Source organism: Aotus nancymaae, unplaced genomic scaffold (genome assembly GCF_030222135.1).
Source record: "Aotus nancymaae isolate 86718 unplaced genomic scaffold, 86718_ANA_hifiasm-v0.15.2.pri h1tg000040l, whole genome shotgun sequence".
Taxonomy (NCBI): domain Eukaryota; kingdom Metazoa; phylum Chordata; class Mammalia; order Primates; family Aotidae; genus Aotus; species Aotus nancymaae.
The window spans coordinates 124689412-124713729 of NW_026988454.1; the positions used below are offsets into that span (position 1 = coordinate 124689412).

Here is a 24318-nt window from a genome sequence, read left to right on the forward strand (position 1 = left end):
TTTTTTGAGATGGAATCTCACTCTGTCACCCAGGCTGGAGTGCAGTGGTGCAATCTCGGCTCACTACAACCTCTGCCTCTTGAGTTCAAGCAATTCTCCTGCCTCAGCCTCCTGAGTAGCTGGGATTAGAGGTGTGTGTCACCATGCCCAGCTAATGTTTTGTATTTTTATTAGAGACAGGTTTCACCATGTTAGCCAGGATGGTCTCAATCTCCTGACCTCGTGAGCTGACCACCTCGGCTTCCCAAAGTGCTGGGATTACAGGAGTGAGCCACCGTGCCGGGCCAGTCTATTTGCTTTTTATTGTCATGAACTTAAAAGAGAATCCTTGGTGGGGATAGGGAATAGCAGGGGTAGCCAGGGAAGGGGGCAAGCAGTGGTACCATAATTGGCAGCTCAAGCTGGCCCTCATTGGTCAACACAGACTTTTGAGGGGTCACCCAATTTCTATAATCAGAGTGGGTCAGAGTGGGAAGTGCCCTCCTGTTTGTCAGAGGAGATAACTGAGGCACACAGAGCTTGGGTAACTAGCTGAAGATCACAGAGTGAGTAAAAGGCAGATTTGAAGCTCATACTCTTTTCACTACCACATTTGTTACCTTCACAAGCCATGGAACCTGGATGCTGCTAACTCAAACCAAAGGCAAATGTTTGGAAGGATGTAGGTTAGCTCACAGAATCAAGGCAAGGTTGGACCAGGCTGTGTCAGTAACAGAAATGGATCCCAACTACAGTATGTTAATTAGAAAAGGAATATATTGAGATGATTAAAAAGATATATCTCTGACAGAGAGTCAAAGAAAGAGGCTTGGCAACTGTGTGGCCAGGAATAATGCCCCAAATTATATATAGAACCAATCTGGTCAAGTTACTGCCCTGGCACCTGGGCACACACACAAAACCTTGCATGGCAAATACCCTTGACCTTGGACAATGCTGTGAATACCACTGCCATGACTGCCTCTGGAAACTGGACTTAGCCACCTTCTTCATAGAATCCTGATTCTGCTGGTCTTAGCTTCAGAAGTTTCCAATTCACAGCTTGAGGATGTCTAATTAATGAATCCTCATCATGTATACAGCTCTAGCTGCAGGGGATGCTGGGAGAGCAAGCATCTGGCTTCTTTGGGGTGGGGGTAGAAGGGAGGTTTTGTTTCATAAGGAAAGGGACTAGGGCACAACAAAAAAAGAAAACTACAGACCGATATCACTGATGAACACAGATGCAAAAAATCCTCAACAAAATACTAGCAAACCAACCCAACAGCACATCAGAAACATAACACACCATGACCAGATGAGTTTTATTCCAGGAATGCAAGGATGTTTCAACATATACAAACCAATAAATGTGATTCATCAAATAAACAGTATTAAGGACAAACACCTTACCATCATCTCACTAGATGCAGAAAAGGCATTTAATAAAATTAAGCATTGCTTTATGAAAAATACACTCAACTAGGCATAGAAGGAACATACCTCAAAATAATAAAAGCCATATACAACACACCTACAGCCAACATCATACTGAATGGGGAAAAAATGAAAGCATTACCCCTAAGAACTGGAACAAGACAAGGATGCTCACTTTCACCACTCTTATTCAACATAGTACTGGGTGTACTAGCCAAATCAGCCAGGTAAGAGAAAGAAATAAAAGACATCCAAATTGGAAAAGAGGAAGTCAAATTACCTGTTTGCTGATAAGATGATTTGGTATATAGAAAGCTCTAAAGACTCCGCCAAAATACTCTTAGATTTGATAAATGAATTCAGTGAAGTTTCAGGACACAAAACCAACATAAAAAAGTCAAACACAATCACGTTGAAAACCAAACCAAAAAGTCAATTATATTTACAATAAATACAAAAAACCCTAGGAATATATTTAACAAAAGAGGTGAAAGATATCTACAAGAAAAACTGCAAAATGCTGATGAAAGTGTAGATGACACAAACAAATGGAACAACAATCCCATGGTCATGAATTGAAAGAATTAATATTATTAAAATGACCATACTGCCCAAAGCAATCTACAGATTCAATGCAATCCCCATCAAAATACCAAAGTCATTTTTCACAGAATTAGAAAAAACTATTCTAAGTTCATATGGAACCAAAAAGAGCCTGAATTGCCAAAGAATCCTAAGCAAAAAGAACAAAGTTGGAGGCATCACGATATCTGACCTCAAGTTATAGTGCAAGGCTATAGTAACCAAACCAGCATACAAATAGATATAAAAATAGTATAAAGGCCGGGCGCGGTGGCTCAAGCCTGTAATCCCAGCACTTTGGGAGGCCGAGGCGGGTGGATCACGAGGTCAAGAGATCGAGACCATCCTGGTCAACATGGTGAAACCCCGTCTCTACTAAAAAAAAAATACAAAAAAATTAGCTGGGCATGGTGGCGCGTGCCTGTAATCCCAGCTACTCAGGAGGCTGAGGCAGGAGAATTGCCTGAACCCAGGAGGCGGAGGTTGCGGTGAGCCGAGATCGCGCCATTGCACTCCAGCCTGGGTAACGAGCGAAACTCCGTCTCAATAAAAAAAAAAAAAAAAAAAATAGTATAAAAATAGACACATAGATCAATAGAAGAGAATAGAAAACCCAGAAATAAAGCCACATATCTACAGCCAACTGATCTTTGACAGTCAACAAAAACATACACTGGGAAAAGGATATACTTTTCAATAAATGGTGCTGGGAAAATTGGATAGCCATATACAGAAGGATGAAATGGACCCCATCTCTCACAATATACAAAAATTAACCCAACATGGATTAAACACTTAAGTTTAAAACCTGAAACTATAAAAATACTAGAAGAAAACCTAGGGAAAACTCTTCTGGACCTTGGTCTAAGCAAAGATCATGACTAAGACCTCAAAAGCACAAGTAACAAAAACAAAAATAGATGGCCAGGCACAGTGGCTCACGCCTGTAATCCCAGCACTTTGGGAGGCTGAGGCGGGTGGATCACGAGGTCAAGAAATTGAGACCATCCTGGCCAACATGGTGAAACCCCGTCTCTACTAAAAATACAAAAATTATCCAGGCGTGGTAGCATGCTCCTGTGGTCCCGGCTACTCAGGGGTCTGAGGCAGAAGAATCGCCTGAACCCAGGAGGTGGAGGTTGCAGTGAGCCGAGATTATGCCACTGCACTCCAGCCTGGTGACAGAACAAGACTCTGTCTCAAGAAAAAAAAATAAAATAAAATAAATAAATAGATAGATAAGTAGGGCTTAATTAAACTAAAAGGAAATAATCACACAGAAAAAATAATAATCAAAGAGTGAACAACCTGCAGAATGGGAGAAAATATTTCCAAATTATTCTTGTGACATGGGACTATTATCCAGAATGTACAATAAACTCAAACAACTCAACAACAAAAACACAAATAACCCCATTAAAAATTGGGCAAAGGACATAGTAGACATTTTTCAAAAGAAGACAGAGAAATGGCCAACAAGCATATGAAAAAATGCTCAACATCACTAGTGATCAGAGAAATGCAAATTAAAACCAGGAGATGTCATCTAACACCAGTCAGAATGGCTATTATTAAAAAGTTTTATAATAACAGATATTGACAAGGATACAGAGAAAAGGGAACACTTTTACACTGTTAGCGGGAATGTAAATTAGTAAAACTTCTAAGGAAAACAGTATAGAGATTTCTCAAAGAACTAAAAATAGAACTACCATTCAATCCAGCAATCCCACTACTTGGATATCTACTCAAAGCAAAAGAAATTATATCAAAAAGATATGCCAGGAGCGGTGCCTCACGCCTGTAATCTCAGCACTTTGGGAGGCCTAGGTGGGCAGATCACCTGATGTCAGGAGTTCGAAATCAGCCTGGTCAACCTGGTGAAACCCTGTCTCTACTGAAAATACGAAAAAAGGAGCCAAGTGTGGTGGTGGACACTTGTAGTCCCAACTACTTGGGAGGCTGAGGCATGAGAATCGCTTGAACCCAGGAGGCGGAGGTTGCAGTGTGCCGAGATTGTGTCACTGCACTCCAGCCTTGGTGACAGAATGAGACTCCATCTCAAAAAAAAAAAAAAAAAAAAATCTGCATTCGTATGTTTATCACAACACTATTTACAATAGCAAAGGTATAGAATCAACTAAGTGTTTATCAGTGGATGAATGGATGAGGAAAACGTGGTATATATACCCAATAGAATACTACTCAGTCATAAAAAAATTGTGTCTTTTATAACAACATGGATGGAACTGGAGGCCCTTATCTTAGGTGAAACAACTCAGAAGCAGAAAGTCAAATATTGCATGTTCTTACTTATATGGAAGCTAAATAATGTGTGCATCTGGACACAGAGTGTGAAGGGACAGGCATTTAAGACTTGGAAGGGTAGAGAGCAGAAGGGGGAAGGTGATGAGAAATTACCCAATGAGTACAATGTACATTATTTGGGTGATGGATACGAAAAGTCAAGACTTTACCACTAGGTGATGTATCCATGTAACAAAATTGCACTTCTGCCCCTTAAATTTATACAAGAGAAAGTAGTTTAGGTGCTGTGCTGGGGGCCAAAAGGGACAAATATAGATAATTGCAGGAAAAGGGCAGGAATCGAAGATTTTTGCAACATTTTATGACAATGCATAATTTGTTCCTGCTGTTGCAGCTGAAGATTAAAGAGAAAAGAGAGTGGGAGATTAAGGGGTATAAGAAGAATATATTATTGAAAATGAAGAGTTCCTGTGAACATTTTCTTTAATACTTACTCTTTTTTTTCTCCTCCTCCTCCCTCAATACTTATTCTTATTTTTAATATTTGTAAGACAAATATAGCCACAAGAGCAGTATATTCATGTTTATACATATATATGTATATGTACACACACGTGCACACGTGCGCACGCGTGCATACACACACACACACACAGAGTTGGGCCTCCATATCCGTGGGTTTTGCATCCATAGATTCATCTGACCGAAGATCAAAAATATTCAGAAAAAAATTCTACAAAGTCCCAAAAACTAAAACATGAATATGCCATGTGCTAAGTACTATGTTGAATCCAGACAAATGAAGTGATGTGTAGGCATTGTTTAGGTATTATAAGTAATCTAGGGATTATTTAAAGCATACAGGAGGATGTGCATAGGTCATATACAAACAGCACGTCATTTATATCGGGGATTTGAGCATCCATGGATTCTGGTACCCATGGGGCATCCTGAAACCAGCAATCCCCCACAGATACCAAAAGATGACTTTTGTGTGTGTGTGTGTGTGTGTGTGTGTGTGTGTGTGTGTGCGCGTGCGCATGCAAGCACACGCGCATACTGTTCTTTGAGCCTGCAGGTAGCTTTCCCAGACCCTGGAACTCCCCCTACTTTCTACTTACCAACTCCCTCTTGTTTTCATCTCCACCGTAACCAGCCCTGAATCCAAGTTCCATCACTTTAACCCCTCTTCATCTCCATGGTACCCCATTACCAAAATCCATCCAGCTGCATTTTCTCCAGACGTAGGGTCTGCCAGGGAAAACCACACAACAGTGCCTACTGAGACACCCATGGCCCCTCATCACCATGCCCCTACAGAGCCCAGCAATCCTTCTGTTTCCCTGGTGAGCACTCCCCTGTTCTCTGCAGTAGCTATTTCAGACCTTCTCCTCCTTCTTCCAACCTTCTATCCAAACACCTCTCTCCCTTCACACTTGTCAGAAGATCCCCTTTCAACTTCACTTCATAGAAACCATCAGTAAGAAAATTCTGCAGCTGCCCTCTTCCATATTTTCAGACTTTTCGCTCCATCTCTGTTCTGTTTTTTCTCTTCTCCTCCTGAAATATAATAAGTGCTTTTTTTTTGAAATCCAAATTGCATTTATTTTCACAATATCAATGCTAAACTCAAAATAGCAACTTCATTAACTCTCAATGGTAAATTTCAAACCTGGAAAGCAATCTTAATTTTTTTAACCCTGTGAATAGGGTCCGCAAAAAAAGATGGATTATTTTACTCTACTTACAAAGAGGCTGGGTCTCAGCCTGCACTTAAACAGCAGGAGCAACAAAGGACAGGAAACAAATATCACCAAGAGCAATGCCCATACATATAAAAATATCTAATTGAGCCACGTTCTTTCTACTCACACAGCAAGCCTATTAAACCACTAGAAGATCATATCTCATGCAACAGATTTACTGAATTAACTACATATCTATCAGAAATTTCCAAATCCCTGCTCCCAATGCAATTTTAGTACATCTATTAAGTACCACGGGTCATTTAGAAAAACAGAAAAAAATATATCTCAAGTCTTTGCAATTAAAAAAATCATCACATAAACAATGTTAGATATAAATTTTGAACTAAATGTTTTTCCTAAATACAATTTACGTAATCAAGGCCTTTTGAGCAAAGATAGGTCTTAGCCATATGATCTGTACAAACTTACAGTAGTGTATATTCCAAATAAAGATTTTTCTTCCTACTATGGTATGACAATATAACAGTTTTCTGAATGAAGATACAAGTTAAGCCTTAAGGTGTAAACACTTTAGAAGGCAAATAGTTTAGTGAAAAAATTACTGTTCATTAAAAAATGTGTATCATCTCATAATAGGACCCTGAACTTTCAAATTTACATGTGAGAATACATTTACATCTTAAATTTCTAGGAAAGGCACAGGCTTTATGTAAAAAAGCAGCAAAATTTTAAACCCACCAATATATTGACTAAGCCATTACTTTTATTAGAAACAAATAATGCTTCTCCAGATGTTGGCAACATGTCATAGTATCAACATATACTTCATACAGTGTATTTCTCCCTTTAATTATATTCCAGCATGAGGTGGAATACCTCCTTGGCTATGTGGGGCAGACATATTTGATGGACTATGTAGGCTGGTCTCCTTATACACAAACCAAGCATTTCCTCCCCAAAGTATCATATTCAGAAAGCCAAAGATCACAGATACACTTAGGGATTCCATACTGGTCACAGAGCCAAAGTAACACAGCACTTCTTTCTTCTTACAAGGCAAAAGTTCCGAACAATATTGTGACCGGTAGCTATTTTAATATCTGTCAGACCTTTAGCCCAGGCTGAAGTGCTCACCAACCATAAAAAGTGGCAACAAGAGTAACAACAAAGTCAATCATACGAAGTTTACGACTATCCAGATATAGGCTCGTGTAGCCAACATAAAGCAGAAGGGCAGCAATGCAGTACAGGAACACAAAGACAGCAAACGTAACATAGAATTGTGCAGAAGAAGAGTAATCGCCTATGAGGACAAGACTTTTCCAATTTACATCACATACGTTTACACCTGGAGGTGGCTGAAATGATGCCTCATTCAACTTGAATGGATAACCAAAAACAGCTGTAATAGTTTTAGTCTCAGTAACTGGGGGGGGACACCTCGCTTGAATTTCTGTTTGGCCCTTAAAACCTCCACAGGTGGCAAAAGCAAAGATAGAAGCAAGATCAAGAGGTGGAGCTTGATTTCCCTTCCCTTGAGTGTGAACTAAACACAGTGACGTGCTTCTGCAGAATAGAACACGGTACTGCAGAAGAAATGGAATATCTTTTCTGAGACTCAGTTATGAAAAGATTGTAACATTTTTTTCTTTTTTTTTAAATTTTAGACGGTGTCTCTCTCTGTCGCCGAGGCCGGAGTGCAATGGCTTGATCTTGGCCCAAAAACAAAAAATAATAAGTGCTTATTTTTCACTCACTCCCTAATGCAGGGCAAATGGTTGTTTTACCTCTACTATGCCACTAAAACTGCTCTTCCAACGGCCTCCCGGTTGCTAAACACATTGCTATTTTAAAAAAATCTTATCTTACTTTACCAAATAGCAACCTTTGGTCCAGTCAACCATTCTCTGTCTCTTGAAACACTGCTTTGCTATGTTGGTCAGGGTTCTCCAGAAAAACAAACCAACAGGAGAAAGAAGGAAAGAAAGAAAAAAGAAAGAGAGAGAGAGAAAGAAAGAAGGAAAGAAGGAAGGAGGGAGGGAGGGAGAAAAAAAGAAAGAAAGAGGAAGGAAGGAAGAGAGAGAAGGAAGGCAGGGAGGAAGGGAGGGAGGGAGGGGAAGGAAGGAAGATTGGTTATATGGAATGAGCTCACACAATTATGGAGGCTACAAATCCCAAGGTCTTCAGTCAGCAAGCTAGAGACTTAGTAGGGCATTTTTTTTTTGGGGGGGTCAATGTCAACCACAATGGTAACTTGAGTACATTTCACATGTGAATTTTCCCACAACTGTGAGAGGAAGGTTTTGAAGCAACAGCTCTCCTTCCCCAGCACTTATGCTCTCCCAGTTAGTGGATATTTATCTTGACATCCAATTCAGTGGATGCTGGAATGGGTGTGGGTTTAATAGCATATGGCACACTTAACATGTGATGATTTTCTTTTGGGCATCGTGGAAGAGTAAATTCTCAAATCTATGCAATCTAGGACGGGTTTTGTTTTGTTTTGTTGTTTTTTTTAGAAAAAAAAATGAAGGAGAAGATGAAAAAGGAAGAGAAAGAGGGAGAGAGAGGCCGGGCACGGTGGCTCACTCCTATAATCCCAGCACTTTGGGAGGCCGAGGCAGGCAGATCACGAGGTCAAGAGATCGAGACCATCCTGGTCAACAAGGTGAAACCCCGTCTCTACTAAAAATACAAAAATTAGCTGGGCATGGTGGTGCATGCCTGTAATCCCAGCTACTCGGGAGGCTGAGGCAGGAGAATTGCTTGAACCCAGGAGGCGGAGGTTGCAGTGAGCCGAGATCGCGCCATTGCACTCCAGTCTGGGTAACAAGAGCGAAACTACACCTCAAAAAAAAAAAAGGAAGAGGGAGAGAGAACGGGAGTATTGCTTTATTGCCCAGGCTAGAATGCAGTCTAAAAATGGGAATTGAAAACCTCTTTTATGCCAATAATTGTGATTAACAATGGAGACAGGAAGGAATAAGGGAAGAAAATAACAAACAAGCAGCCAACCAATATTTCATTTAAACCTTTGAAATGCGATGTGATTACTGAGGAGTGATTTACTTCCAATTAGGTCTAATATTGACATCGTTAGCTCTTCTTGTTGCATTGATCCTTTTACCATTATGTAATTCTCTGTCTCAATGCTTTTTATTTATTTATTTTTGCTCTCCATTTAGTTGATAAATCTTCCTCCATCACTTTGTTTTGAGTCTTTGTGTATCGTTACATGTGAGATGGGTCTGGATGCAGCATACTGATGGGTTTTGGCTTTTTATCCAGTTTGATTAATAATAATATATGTGAGTTTAATACTGCCATTTGATGCTAGCTGGCTGTTTTGCCCATTAGTTGATGTAAATTCTTCATTATGTTAATGCTCTTTACTTTTTGATATATTTTTGGAAAGGCTGATATTGGTTGTTCCTTTATATGTGTAGTGCTTCTTTCAGAAGCTCTTGTAAAGCAGGCCTGGTGGTGGTGAAATCTCTAAGTACTTGCTTGTTTGCAAAAAATTTTATTTTTCCTTCACTTGTGAAGCTTAGTTTGGCTGGATATGAAATTCTGGGTTGAAAGTTCTTTTCTTTAAGGATGTTGAATATCGGCCCCCACTCTCTTCTGGCTTGTAGGGTTTCTGCTGAGAGATCTGCTGTAAGTCTGATAGGCTTCCCTTTGTGGGTAACCTGACCTTTCTCTCTGGCTGCCCTTAGTATTTTCTCTTTCATTTCAACCCTAATGAATCTGACGATTATGTGCCTTGGGGTTGGTCTTCTTGAGGAATATCTTTGTGGTGTTCTCTGTATTACCTGGAGTTGAATATTGTCCTGCCTTACTAGGTTGGGAAAGTTTTCCTGAATAATCTCCTGAAGAGTATTTTCCAACTTGGATTCATTCTGTTCGTCACATTCAGGTACACCTATCAAATGTAGATTAGGTCTTTTCACATAGTCCCATATTTCTTGGAGACTTTGCTCATTCCTTTTTATCCTTTTTTTCTCTAATCTTGACTTCTCATTTTATTTCATTAAGTTGGTCTTCGACCTCTGATATCCTTTCTTCTGCTTGATCAATTAGACTGTTAAAACTTGTGCATACTTCGCGAAGTTCTTGTGTTGTGTTTTTCAGCTCCATTAATTCACTTCACTTATATTCCTCTCTAAATTGTCTATTCTCGTTAGCATTTCGTCAAACCTTTTTTTCAAAGTTCTTAGTTTCTTTGCATTGGGTTAGAACAAGTTCTTTTAATTCACAGAAGTTTCTTATCATCCACCTTCTGAAGCCTACTTCTGTTAATGGAATGCACTCGTTCTCCATCAAGCCTTGTTCCATTGCTGATGAGGAACTGTGATCCCCTGTAGAGGGAGAGGCATTCTGATTTTGGGTATTCTCTGACTTTTTAGGCTGGTTTCTTCCCTTCATTATAGATCTATCCATCTGTCATCTTTGTAATTACCAACTTTCTAATTAGGTCTCTGAGTGGATGTCCAACTTGTTGATTCCCAGCACCGAAATCTGAGCAATCCACTGCGCCAGCCAAAACAGCTGTGTTAAGATTGATGGTGCTTTTCTGCCTGGGAATCTCCGGTCTGGCTTCCCTCTTGAGTCCTGTTTTCAATCAGCTGAATGGGCGACTCTGCCTTCCCGGAGCTCCAAACATCGGCCAAAAGGGACCCAGTCCCGCTTACTCTGCACCAAGATCCGCCATGCCGAGGTGCTGGCAAAACTGCCGTGCCAGCCACAAGAGTCACGCTGGCGACCCGTGGGGCTCCTCTGCTGGGAATCTCCTGGTCCGTGAGCAACAAAAATTTGTCTGAAAGTGTGGCGTCCTCTCGTTCTCTACACCTTCACTGGGAGCTACAATCCTGAGCTGCTAGTGATCAGCCATCTTGGATCTCTCTCCTCTAGGACAGTTTTGATGATTTCCAGCCATGGCTATGGAAGGTGATGTCCAGAAGACTATGAGGAAAATCTAAATTTGTGTGAATAGCAGAGGGGAGCATACAAGTCAGCATACATAGGGACTTTGTAGACATTCCACGAAATTTTCTTTTTTTTTTTTTCTGAGATGGAGTATTGTTCTGTCGCCAAGGCTGGAGTACAGTGATGTGATCTCAGCTCACTGCACCCTCTGCCTCCCAGATTTGAGTGATTCTCCTGCCTCAGCCTCCCAAGTAGCTGGGACTATAGGCATGTGCCACCATGCCTGGCTAATTTTTGTATTTTTAATAGAGATGGGGTTTCACCATGTTGGCCAGGCTGGTCTCAAACTCCTGACCTTAAGTGATTTGCCCACCTCGACCTCCCAAAGCACTGGGATTACAGACGTGAGCCACCGCCTGGGCAACATTTTCTTTTTGACATCCCGAAACAGAACTCAGGCTTGCTCAACACCTCCAGTGTCTTCCTGGACGTTTTCCTCCTCCTGAGTCATTTCAGTGAAAACTATCACTGAGATTGTTGTCCACAGCAGAAACCCATGGTTGTCTTTCCCTCCAGGCTCTCCCTCACCCCACATTCAATCAATAATAAATCTTGATTTCTCATTGCCTCCATTTCTTATCTATAAAATTAGGGACTTTATCTCTCCTAAGAAAAAAAGAGTTCCTCATCTAAAGAGCTGGTAACAATGCACAGCCAAAGTTACTGTGCTACTAGCTAACGTGATTATTTCTCTCCTCAAACTCTACAATCCAGTCACACAGAACGCCTTTCACTTCAAGAGGCCATGCTGTCTCTCATCTCTACACCCTCCCACTTCCTCATCTGCTCTCCAGCTCTCTCCTCTCCCCACTCTTACTCTGCTGACCCCTAGTCACCCTTCAGGTCTTAGCTAAGATGCCACATGCTCCTGGAAGCCTTCCATGCTCCTCAGTCTGGACTAGTTGTCCCCTCTCAGTGCTTTCTTGGCTCCCAGTACTATGCCTACTTAAACTCTTGTAACTCTGTGTTCTCCACAGGACAAGCTCCAGGTCACAGATTGTACCTGTCTTTTTCAGGGTTGTAATCCTAGTAGCTAACACAGTGTCTGGGATGTTAGGTATTTGGTAAATATTTGTGGATCGGGGCCGGGTACAGTGGTTCATGCCTGGAATCCCAGCACTTTGGGAGGCCGAGGGAGGTGAATCACGAGGTCAGGAGTTCGAGACCCACCTGGCCAACATGGTGAAATCCCAAAACTTCCCGGCAGGAGAAATGAGTAGTCCTGCCTTCACATTCAGGCATGGGAAGGGAAGGTAGGGGAGACACTTTCTGTCCCTTGAATTTCAGGACCTGACCTGTGGCAGAAGAGTAAGATTTTCCAAACGGGGGAGGAGGATGCCACTGCTGCTCTGTGAGGATTGCACACTTGGAAACAAATTACATGACTAGAGACATTCACTGGGAAACGGGCCTGCTCTCCAGGTTAGCCCTCAAGCTCCATACTATGATCTTTGAGTCAAGGGCAGCTGCCAGCTTCCAGGTCATGGCATGCTTGGGAGGGATTTTCCCAAAAATCAGGAAAGACGCTACCCACAACAGCCTCTGCCTTTGCTGGAAGAAGCCAGAGCTGGCTTGCATGGTGGGAACCTCCTGGGAAAAAACCAGGTGTCCCAGGGGAGGAAGGGTTAATATCCAAATTCACGTGGCTCAGGGTGAAATGTAGTTCACATCATTCAGCACTGTCTTCAGCCCTGGAGAAATGCCCAGAGCCCCAGCCACAATGACTGTTCTCTCTGTTAAAAGAATTCTTGTAGGAGGCTGGACATGGTGGTTCATGCCTGTAATCCCAGCACTATGGGAGGTCAAAGTGGAAGGATTGCTTGAGGCCAGGAGTTCAAGACCAGCCTGGGCAGTATAGTGAGATTCTGTCTCCACAAAACATTTTAAAAATTAGCTGGACGTGTTGGCCTGTGCATGTAGTCCTAACTACTTGAGATGTCGAGGTGGGAGGATCACTTGAGGCCCGGAGTTCAAGACCAGCTTGGGCAATGTAGTGAGATCCTGTCTCTACAAAAAATTTTAAAAATTAGCTGGGTGTGGTGGCACGTGCCTTTAGTCCTAGCTGTTCAGGAAGCTGAGGTGGGAGGATTGCGTGAGCCCAGGAGTTCGAGGCTGCAGTGAGTCATGATGGTGCCACTTGGTGACAGAGACTTTTTTTTTTTTAAGACAGTCTCACTCTGTCACCAGGCTGGAGTGCAGTGGCGCGATCTCAGCTCACTGCAACTTTGCCTCCTGGGTTCAAGCAATTCTGCCTCAGCCTCTCCAGTAGCTGGGACTACAAGCGTGCACCACCACGCCAAGCTAATTTTTTGTATTTTAGTAGAGATGGGGTTTCACCATGTTGGCCAGGATGGTCTCGATCTCTTGACCTCATGATCCACCCGCCTCAGCCTCCCACAGAGTGCTGGGATTACAGGCATGAGCCACTGCACCTGGCAAGTCTCTTAAAACAAAAAAGCTGTAGAAGGTGGGCTTGAGGAAGTACAATGGAACACACTGACTGACTTGCTGTGCTGAGGACTAAGGCTATTCTGGTGGCAATGACATCCCTTGCCTCCACCCCTTCCACCAAGTGTTTATCTTATCTACATTAATAGCTATGAGGAAGGATATGGCGGGGGGGGGGCGCTTACAGGGGGTGCCATGCCATGACATCTACCTTCTCCCTGGCCTCTGGGATAAGTTCTGGGTCTCAGTGGTTATGGTACTGATAGTCAGCAGCTATGTAGTTGAGAAACTGAGAATTCTAAAGGTGTTAGTAATACCAAAGGTGCCAAAATGTGGCCTAGAGTTTTGGGAAGAGCTGTTCTCCTGCCTCTGTAGTGACACTGCTACCATGCTGGGCAGTTACAGAGCACCAGGAAGGAGAGGCATTCTTTTTTTTTTTTTTTTTGAGACAGAGTTTCGCTCTTGTTACCCAGGCTGGAGTGCAATGGCGCGATCTCGGCTCACCGCAACCTCCGCCTCCTGGGTTCAGGCAATTCTCCTGCCTCAGCCTCCTGAGTAGCTGGGATTACAGGCATGAGCCTGTATCTATGCCCAGATAATTTTTTGTATTTTTAGTAGAGATGGGGTTTCACCATGTTGACCAGGATGGTCTCGATCTCTTGACCTCGTGATCCACCCGCCTCGGCCTCCCAAGTGCTGGGATTACAGGCTTGAGCCACCACGCCCGGCAAGAGAGGCATTCTTAAGACTGCAGTGGCATGATCTCGGCTCACCATGATCTCCACCTCCTGGGTTCAAGTGCTTCTCCTGCTTCCACCTCCAGAGTACCTGGGATTATAGGTGCATGCCACCATGCCTGGGTAATTTTTTGTATATTTAGTAGACGACGTTGGCCCACCTGGTCTTGAACTCCTGACTTCGTGATCCACCCGCCTCAGCCTCCCAAAGTGCTGGGATTACAGGCATGAGCCAAATGGTGGCTTTCTCACAAGAACTGGGAAGACCTGGGGTGAGCAGGCTTCAGGAATCAACCATGTGGGGAGATGCCCGTGACCCTCTCAGAATGTTTAACTGCCTATTCAGGGGTGGGGAAAGCTCCAACTTACAGCGTTTGCCAATTTCCATGGTGTGAATACTCCCACCATGGCTGATTTCAAACTACCAACATGATCTCACTGGATGTAGAGTTGGGATCAGTTGCAGAGCCAGGGCAGCACTGGGAGAGGCCCAGGTAAGACGACGAGGAATTGAGATGAGCACCCTCACAGCCAGGCAGAAACTCACAAAGGCTCACGGTCCTGAAAACGTGTCCAGCCCCATCCACCACTAGGTTAAGTCTGGCATCAATATTCACATCAGAAACACTCAGCTGTGCTTACCTTGGCTGAAGTAGTGTCACCTGAGGCTTCTGCAGAGGTCTCCTGGGTGCCCACCTACACAGAACACTAGTGTGTGGTGCTTCAGGGCCTGTTCTCCATGCTAAGGGGCCAAACTTGCCCTGAAACTTGCCACAGACATGCCCTTGTAGGCCCCTGGGAAGAGCTGGGTAGAGGCCCAGGAGAGCCTGATCTCCAAAGAGCTGGTCCCAACATCCTGAAGGCTGGTGGGTGGTGGCAAAAGCAGCAGACTGAAAAGGCTTGGGCTACCCAGGTCCTAGAGATGTAAAATGCCAGCTCTGGATCTTGGAGTGGGCCAGTGCAGCCTGCTGGGTCTCCTGCGTGGAGTTTGAGGAACGTGAGGAAACACCCAATATTGCTAGCTCAGTAGGCAGCAGTGCGTAAACCCCTCCCACAGCATCTGATAAAACCTTGCAAACGCTGTTGACACCTTACTAGAACGTTAACTCACAACAGTTGTGTTTTGCGCATTGCCATACCAAACACCTAGAGCAGTGCCTAGTAAGAAAATGGGCATTTTATAACTATTGCTGAATTGAATTTATTGGATACATGCAGAGTAAAAATGGCCACAAATTGTAGCAGGTTGAAGTATTCACAGAGCCTGAAGTGGACAGCAGGGATAGCAGCTCTGGAAGTGGGATGAGGTGGGCATCTGGAATTTAGTAAAGCAGCAGCAAGCAGGAGAAACTACTTGGAGACTAATGAGCTCAGGTAGCCCATCACTGGTCCACTGTTTGGGGATGCTGTAGACAAAGGAATGATAGCTTTAGGGTATTTATGAGTACCTATCACAGGCTCAACCCTTTCCTAGGATTCATATAGTGTTCTAAAGAGAAGAATCAAGAAAACAGTTCATTATTGCTCATTAACACAAGGCCTCGTCTTCTTCCCAGGAGCCCCACACTCCCACTGCCTCAACTCCCATTTGTGGGAGAAGCTGAAAAAGCTGACCAGGTAGGAAGTTTCCTTCTCTGAATGAAGCTCCTAACTAGGGTTCAGAACAAGCCCTTGGTCTGTTGTGACCAATAGCAGCATTCTGCTCAAATCAGGCCCCATGAACAAGTCTGCATCTCAGAACAAGGGACAGATAACAATTCCAGGATTCTCCCGATCTTCTTAGATTAGGACCACAATACAAATTAGACATTGCTTCTCTTAATTTCGAGGTCAAATTTAGCTAATCATTGGATTCATCAGAAGCCTAGGGGGTTGAATGTCAAGATAAACATACCTAGGGCACCCCATGTTTCTGGGTTATCCTTAGATATGATGGGGTGGAGAGATTCCAGCCACAGAGAAAGGCTGTAAAGAGCTAACAAGCAGTTTGAGAGAGCTACCAATCCAGACGTGCCAGCAGTTGTGGTGACTGCCTGGATGGTCACTCACAGAGGAAAAAGTGGTGAGAGAACTGGAGATAGGGGGAAATGCAGGTCTTTCCATATAATAGCAGCTTCCAATTAGAGAAACAGATAATGGGTATCCAGCTATCCAATCCACAGAGGACAAAGTCCCCTGCTTTGGCACAGTCTGATTGTTGGGATGAAGCATGCCTAGAGGTGGAGTAAGCCCTTTCTAGGTTAGCATTACCAGATACGGGACACCTGCCATTCACTGCAAAGTACTTCATATAGCTGGCTGCATTTATCTGCTTAATAAAACCAGAATACAGAACAAACCCCCTTTTCCGGTTCCCCAGAGCCCTGTTGTAAAGAATGTTAATTAGAGCCAGGCTGCACAGCACTGGGGCTCAGCTATACTATAGTCTGATGCTGCAAGGCAGAGAAGTTGCCAGGTATTTTATAGATAAGCAAAATGCAGATGATGTTTAATATCAGAAATCTCTCCAAGGAAAGAACATTCTGTAGCTCAAAGAAATAATGCAAGTTTAGGTTAATTTTTGGTTGTCTTTTAAAAATAGTACATTCAGGCTTTTGTTTGTGATCAGTGCAATAATGACAGATATAATTATTCAGAGATGAAGAACCCAAACCAAGATACAAGGAGGTTGAGTAATTTGCCCGAGGCCCACAGTTACTAACAGCAGGGCCAAGATTCAAACTCTGCTAGTCTGGCTTTTAAATTTTGTTGTATTGATTTATTATTCTTTTTAGTCTGTCTTTAAGAGCTTACTTTCCTAGATGTTGTGGAACACTTGAGAGGGATGTGGTGTTCTGAAGGGAGGGGGCTGCAGAACACTCTATGTCCAGCAGCTGTGGGATGGAGCCGTCAGTCTGTGAGGTCCGACTCCGTACATGGTCTTCAGGCTCAAGTCAAGACGTTTCTTCTTGGCCAGGTGCAATGGCTCATGCCTGTAATCCTAGCACTTCGGGAGGCCGAGGATTGCTTTAGACCAGAATTTCAAGACCAGCCTAGGCAACGTAGTGAGACCCTGTCTCTATTAAAAAATAATAATAAAATAAAATAATTTTTAAAAAGATGTTTCTTTTTAAAAGATCTTTTCTCTAATGATGTATGTACAAGAGTCTTAACTGCAGCATTGTTTTAAGAGTAAAAAGGTTTAAACTAACCTAGATTTCTATCAAAAATAGGCCAGAAAAGTAAATTATGGTACAAATACACAATGAAATAATAGGCAGCTGTAACAAAGAAACTATGTACTGACACGGAACTGTTGCCAACATATATCTGAGAAAAGCAAGTATAGAACACTGTACAGTTTATATCACTTGTGCAAAACAAGGGAAAAGACCACGTGTATTTGCTTGTAGAGACAGAGAAGATCTCTGGAAGAATGAATACACAAGGAACTGTAATGCTTGTTGCCTCTGATGGGAAGTAGTCACTGTGGGGAAAGGGTGAGAGGCATTCTATGGCATTCTGTACCTTTAACTTCAAACCACATGAACATACTGCCTGCTCAAAAAGTGTATGTCTGTACTCTCTGAACAATGAGTTACAATTTGTAAACTAAAGACAGAATATATAAAAATTTACATATACCCATGCAATCTATAAACAAAACACATGTATGGGGAAACAGGATGTTATTAAATCAAGATGGTAACTATCTTTTCCTTTTGTTCTCTATTTTCCCAGAATTGTTAGGATGTGGTTATAGTTAAGGACTTTTAAAGCATTTTTTCCTTGTTTAACTCACTTCCTCCATGACTCTACCAGTATGTCAATCAGTAATCATGGGCAGAAGAATGGAAATGAAAACTAAGGACTCAAGAATCCCCAAATTCACAGTATATTCAACAAAGAAAAAATCCCTACCAGCTTAAAAAGTTGGCAAGTCAATAGTTTCCAACCCTTTATGAAAATACTTGGGGTACAGGCTGGGTGCAGTGGCTCACGCCTGTAATCTTTGCATTTTAGAGGCCGAGGTGGGCAGATCACTTGAGGTCAGGAGTTTGAGATCAGCCTGGCTAACATGGTGAAATCCCATCTCTACTAAAAATGCAAAAATTAGCTGAGTGTGGTGGTGCCTGCCTGTACTTCCAGCTACTCAGGAGGCTCAGGCACGAGACTCACTTGCACCTGGGAGGTGGAGGTTGCAGTGAGCTGAGATCACACCATTGCTCTCCAGTCTGGGAAACAAAGTGAGACTTCATCTCAAAAAAACAAAAAGAAAATATGTGGAATAAAAATAACTACAAAAGAATGGTTCTTGGTGGGATGTGGTAGCTCACGCATGTAATCCCAGCATCTTGGGAGGCTGAGGCAGGAGAACTGCTTGAGGTCAGGAGTTTGAGACCAGCCTGGTCAACATAGCAAGATTCCATCTCTACAAAAAAAAAAAAAAAAAAAAAAAAAAAAGTGGAAAAAGGAATGGTTCTCTAGGTAGGCAGTAAAAAGGCAGAGGGAAGCAAATCATTATATAATGCACAATTTCATAATCCTAGTAGAGGGCTCCTAGTTTCAAGTGACCATTCTTTAATTTCTCATATTTTCCCTCATTCTCATCACAGGAAAGCAATGATTCCCCAGGTTGTCCCTAACCTTCCATCTCCTAAATATCAAAACTAGTTTCCTTTCTGTCTAAAAAGGGGAGGCTGGCAAGGTGTAGTGGCTCATGCCTGTAATCCCAGCACTTTGAGAGGCTGAGGCAAGTAGATCACTTGAGGTCAGGAGTTTGAGACCAGCCTCACCAACATGGTGAAGCCCTGTCTCTACTAAAAATTTAAAAATTAGCCAGGCATGGTGGTACACGCCTGTAGTCCCAGCTACCTGGGAGACTGAGGTGGGAGGATGGCTTGAGTCTGGGAGGTGGAGGTTGCAGTGAGCTGATATTGTGCTACTGCACTCCAGCTTGGGCGACAGAGTAAGATACTGTCTCAAAAATAAAAATAAAAATAAAAATAAAGGGGAGGTGGAGAAAAGCAAGAAAACTTTTAATTTAAAAGAAAAAATAAAAAAGCACATCAAGTTGTCATAAAATCATTGCCTGAGTGTTCATGACATTGGATAAAATAGATTTGGAAACATTCAAACACCAGCTGAAGGAAAGGCATTCCTCCCATCCCTCAAACAAGGTAAACAGTAACCCACCTCTGTAATAAAAAGGAAACCCGTCAGTCAGGGGGTAAGCTGAGATCATCTGGTATGGCCATGATCTGGGGCTTGGCTTCTTAGGCTGCCATTCACTTGAAGTCTATCATCTGATACAGTCACTTTCTTGGTTGTAATCTATGAGCTGCCGGTGTTTGCTTGTGAGACTGTCTGGGAGCAGGAAGGGAACGAAGGTAAATACACCAAAGCCCAGCTGAGCAACTGACAGGTTTTACATTTTATTTCCAGGAAATGAGATAGTATTTTCACAAAGAAGAGGTAAGCCATCCTCTCAAAACAGATGCCGCCTTCATGGGCAGCCATGGGGTACACCCAACCTGTCCAAAACAATTGTCAACAGAGGTGCTTCTGAGGTATCAAAACAGTAACAACAACAAATTAAAAAAACAAAACAGAACTCAAATAACTCATTCAACATGTAGTGAGGCAGAGTCTGTGAAGTACCCTGAAGCAGCTGGGTGCCGTGAATCCCGGGGGTGCTTCAGCCAATGATGGCAGCAGGGCTGGCCACCGTGGAAGGCAAGTGACTGAGGGCTTGCTAACTCAATCTCTGTCCCACAAGACTTCTCAGTTGACCTTCAGAGTAGCAAAGTCACGGCCAGAGAGAATCCTCCAGACCATCTCAGGCTCCCAGTGCCTGGCAGTCTTTCAAATGCTCTGAGAGCATGGTCTTCAGGACAGTATCTTTGCTTAGAAGAAAAAGAAAAGAGAAAAGTAATGAGGAGCCTGCATTTCCCTTCCCTGGACTCCCTGCTTCCAGCCTCACCACCCCGATTCTTCCTCACACAGCAGCCACAGCAAACTGAGAAAACAGAAGTCAGATCATGTCCCTCTCTGCTCAAAGCCCACTCCCCATTCCTCTCATAGTAAAAGTCCCTTCAAAGGCCTACAAGGCCCTACACAATCTGTGCCTTGCCCAAGCTTCCTCTCCTCATCTCCTACCCACTCCCACTGGTCACTCCACTCCCAAGGCCTCCTTGCTGTTCCTCCCACACGCCAGCATGCTCCCCCTTACCATTCCCTCTTTCCCTACATGGCAGCATGGCCGCCTCCTTCAGAGCCTCCCTCAGATAGTACCTGCTCAGAGGCACCTTCCTTGATTACCTTATCAAGAACTGCCAAGGCTTTCACCATCACCCTTTCTCCCCTTCTTGCTTGATTTCTCTCCATAGCACAAATTACGTCTAACTTAGATTTTCACTTTCTATATCCCCAGCATGTAGAACAGTGCCTAACACAAATCTGGCCCTCAATAAGTATCTGTTAAAGGATGTTAAAGGAGGGAATGAATTATATACAGGAATAGGCAGGGAGAGAAGGGAGTTCTTCCTCTATCTGGAGAGGGAGGGGACAAGAAAGGCTATTTACTTACTAGCCTCCAGGCTTTTCCAATAGCTTCTGCTTCCTCGATCCCAGAAAGGTGGAGATCCTGGCCTATGCCAAAGGCACAATAAAGTCACCAAGCAAATTGTCCCCTTTCTCTGAGACTGAAGTCTAGAATGCTTTGGCAGGAGATTGAAAGGACTACAATTGTCTACCACTTCTGGGTAGCCTTTGAGGCGGTGGGCCTTGGGGCTGGGGATGCCTTCAGCCTTGGAGAGAGAGAACCAAGTGGGGCTCCCTTCCTCTTAGCTAATGGCCTCAACTACTAGCTCACAGAAGAACACAGAGACACAAGGAAGAAATTTAGACTCTCCTCAAGTAAACTTCCATGCCCCACCCCCTATATGATACTCTTCTTTCTATACAACAAAGAATGTACCCTTCTACTCTTAAAGACTAACTCCTGGCCGAGCACGGTGGCTCAAGCCTGTAATCCCAGCACTTTGGGAGGCCGAGGCGGGTGGATCATGAGGTCAAGAGATCGAGACCATCCTGGTTAACATGGTGAAACCCCATCTCTACTAAAAATACAAAAAAAAATTAGCTGGGCATAGCAGCGCGTGCCTGTAATCCCAGCTACTCAGGAGGCTGAGGCAGAAGAATTGCCTGAACCCAAGAGGTGGAGATTGCGGTGAGCCGAGATCGCGCCATTGCACTCCAGCCTGGGTAACAAGAGCGAAACTCCGTCTCAAAAAAAAAAAAAAAAGACTAACTCCTGTCTGAGCTCTGCACTCCATCTTCCCCTGCCTTCCAAAGAATCACACCCTGTCCGCTATCTCGGCTTTCCCGCATCTCCTCTACAGGTTCCTTTCAATTTGAAATTTGAACATGCTCAAATCTCTTGTCTTTAAAAAAACAACAAAAACTCCATTTCATTCTACTTCCTCCTCCAAATACAGCCCTCTTTTGGTGGTGTTCCTTACCATCTTAATCATAGCCAAATTTTGTGAAGAAGTTATCTATTCTTTCTGTACTCCCTCACCTCAAACGCGTTCCCCAATCACTATAAACTGACTTCTGACTCCACCATCCCCCACAACTTCTATTAGATAAAGTCACCGATATCCCACATGCCTGCACATTCAATGGGCAATTTTTCATCCTTATCTTGTTTAATGTCTCAGCAGCATTTCAAATGTTGACTTCTCACTTTATAACTCTTCATAAACTGAAGAGTTTACTGAAGACCTACCATGTGCCAAACACTCTTCTATGCCCTGAGAATACTCCAAGGAATAAGATAAAATTCCTGCCCTCCAGGAGTTCAGAAATCTAGAGGCAAGAGTACACTAACAAATATTATTTCAATCTGGGAAATGCTTTCAAAGAAATAATAGGGCAATGTCTAGGATGTAATGGGGGGAGGCTAACGCAGACAAAAGTGTGGCCAGGAAGGCTCAAAACACACCATCTAATGTCTTTTTTTCTTTCTTTAAAGAGATGGGGGTCCTGGTGCGGTGGCTCACGCCGTAATCCCAGCACTTTGGGAGGCCGAGGTGGGCGGATCACGAGGTCAAGAGATCAAGACCATCCTGGCCAACATGGTGAAACCCGTCTCTACTAAAAATACAAAAATTTGCTGGGCATGGTGGCGCACACCTGTAGTCTCAGCTACTCGGAAGGCTGAGGCAGCAGAATCACTTGAACCTGGGAGGCAGAGGCTGCAGTGAGCCGAGATTGTACCACTGCACCAAGGCCTTGTGACAGAGCGAGACTCAGTTTCAAAAAAAGAGAGAGACGGAGTCTAGCTCTTTTGCCCAGGCTGAAGAACAGTGGTACAGTAACAGCTTACTGGAGCCTTAAACTCCTGGGTTCAAGGGATGCTCCAACCTCAACCTCCTGAGTAGGTGGGACCACAGGCATGTGCCACCATGGCTAATTTTTTTTTGAGATGAGGGTCTCACTATGTTTCCCAGGCTGGTCTTGAACTCCTGGCTTCAAGTGATCCTTCTACCTCAGCCTCCCAAGTAGCTGTGAGGATAGGTGTGTGCCAACTCTAATGTCATTTGTTGCCTGCTCCACATCCCTCTTTTCCATCTCTTTCTCTTTGGCCATTCATCAGTCTGCTCTGCAGGCTCCTCTTCTACTACTCATCCCATAAATGTTTGTGTTTCTTCGACTAAGAATTGAACTTGCCCTTTGGTACTTAGCACCACAGAGAGGGTCAGTGGTCCATCCACTTCCATGGCTCATGGTCCCCAAATCTAGAATCTCAACTGGGCCTGTCCTCCAGGCTCCAGATCCACATATTCAAATACCCACTGAACAACAGCTCCACTGATGTCAAGAGCTTTAAACTTTTCCGTTGAAAACTACATTATCTGCCCCAGGTGCTCCTATTTTAGTAAATGCATCATCATCAACTCAGGGGCCCCTAATCGAAAGAAACCTGGGCGTGACCTGAGCTCCCTTGCACTCCCCACAGCACATCAGTCCCACAAACATGTAGATTCTACCTCCTTAACTACCTCTTGCATCTATCCACTCTGGCCCTTCATCCCTGCTGCCACTTCTCTAGCCTAGCCACTATCATCGCCGGCCATGATTACTACCTTTATTCTTGTTCCCAGCACCATGTAGTCTCTTCACTACAGCCAGACTAACCTATCCAGAAACGCACGAACATCAACAGTCAGATCTCCACTTAGTATCTTCTGATAGTTTCCCCCTGCCCCTAGACTAATGCTGCAACACGTCTGTAACACCCTTCATGACCCAGTTCTGCCTATGTTTCCAGCCTCGATGCTCAACATTCTCTCTAGCACTCTGTATTTCTCTCAGCCCCTCAAAATCCCTTGCTTTTGCTCCATGTCCTTCACTGACTTAGGGAAGCCTTTCCTTGACTTACCACCCTTTACTTCTCATATTGTAGCCCTTTAATCCAAGCAGCCTAGGGCCTGCACCTAGAGCAAAAGTTCCATGATGGCAGAGGCTGCATATGCCCTCTTTTTTTATCCCCAAGCACTTGGCATTTAGTAGGTGCTAAGAAAAAGGGAAGACCCAGGACTGGGTGTGGTGGCTCCTGCCTGTAACCCCAGCACTGTGGGAAGCTGAGGTGGGTTGATCCTATGAGACCAGGAGTTCAAGACCAGGTGACATAATGAAATCCCATCTCTACAGAAAACACAAAAAATTAGCCAGGCATGGTGGCACACCCCTGTAGTCCCAACTACTAGAAAGGCTGAGGTGGGGGATCGCTTCAGCCCAGGAGGCAGAGGTTTGCAGTGAGCTGAGATCATGCCACTGCACTCAGCCTGGGCGACAGAAAAAAAGGAAAGACCCAGAAGAAAGGAAGCAAGAAGAGATGTTTCTTTGGGGTTGGTTCTGGTTCAAGTTTAATGCGACAAGGGTAAAAGCAGTCCAAACTCTCCAGGGTACAGAAGGTAATTGAAATAGAAGCCCTAGCCAGGAAAAGGAGCATGTCTGGTTATATCAGATTTCTTAAGAACCATAGCAGCAGGCAGTTGGGACAAAATATATATCCAGCTGATGAGATATAATCAGCCACTCTCTATGATTAGTTCATAGACTATCAACTTATTTGCGCTTGCTCTAAAAATACTCAGTGTTCATCTAGGGTTAACCAAGAAACT

At 43.7% G+C, this 24318-nt stretch overlaps 1 protein-coding gene and 1 pseudogene across 6 annotated transcripts in view; both read right to left on the reverse strand.

Moving 5' to 3' along the window:
- The window catches only part of RNF8 (ring finger protein 8), a 104821-nt gene that overhangs the window by 34074 nt on the left and 46429 nt on the right, over positions 1–24318 (reverse strand). For 2 of the 6 annotated variants that reach the window (XM_012464334.2, XM_012464337.2), the window contains exon 8: positions 19537–20026. The exons of 1 other annotated variant lie outside the window; for it this stretch is intronic. In XM_012464334.2, coding sequence (XP_012319757.2) covers positions 19965–20026 — 62 coding nt within the window. In that variant the 3' untranslated portion in view covers positions 19537–19964. Of the gene's footprint in view, positions 1–19536; positions 20032–24318 lie in introns of those variants that run through there. 3 more of the 6 variants (XM_012464336.2, XM_012464335.2, XR_002477594.2) reach the window with 3 other exon arrangements.
- Positions 6602–7237, reverse strand: LOC110567144 (synaptophysin-like protein 1; annotated as a pseudogene).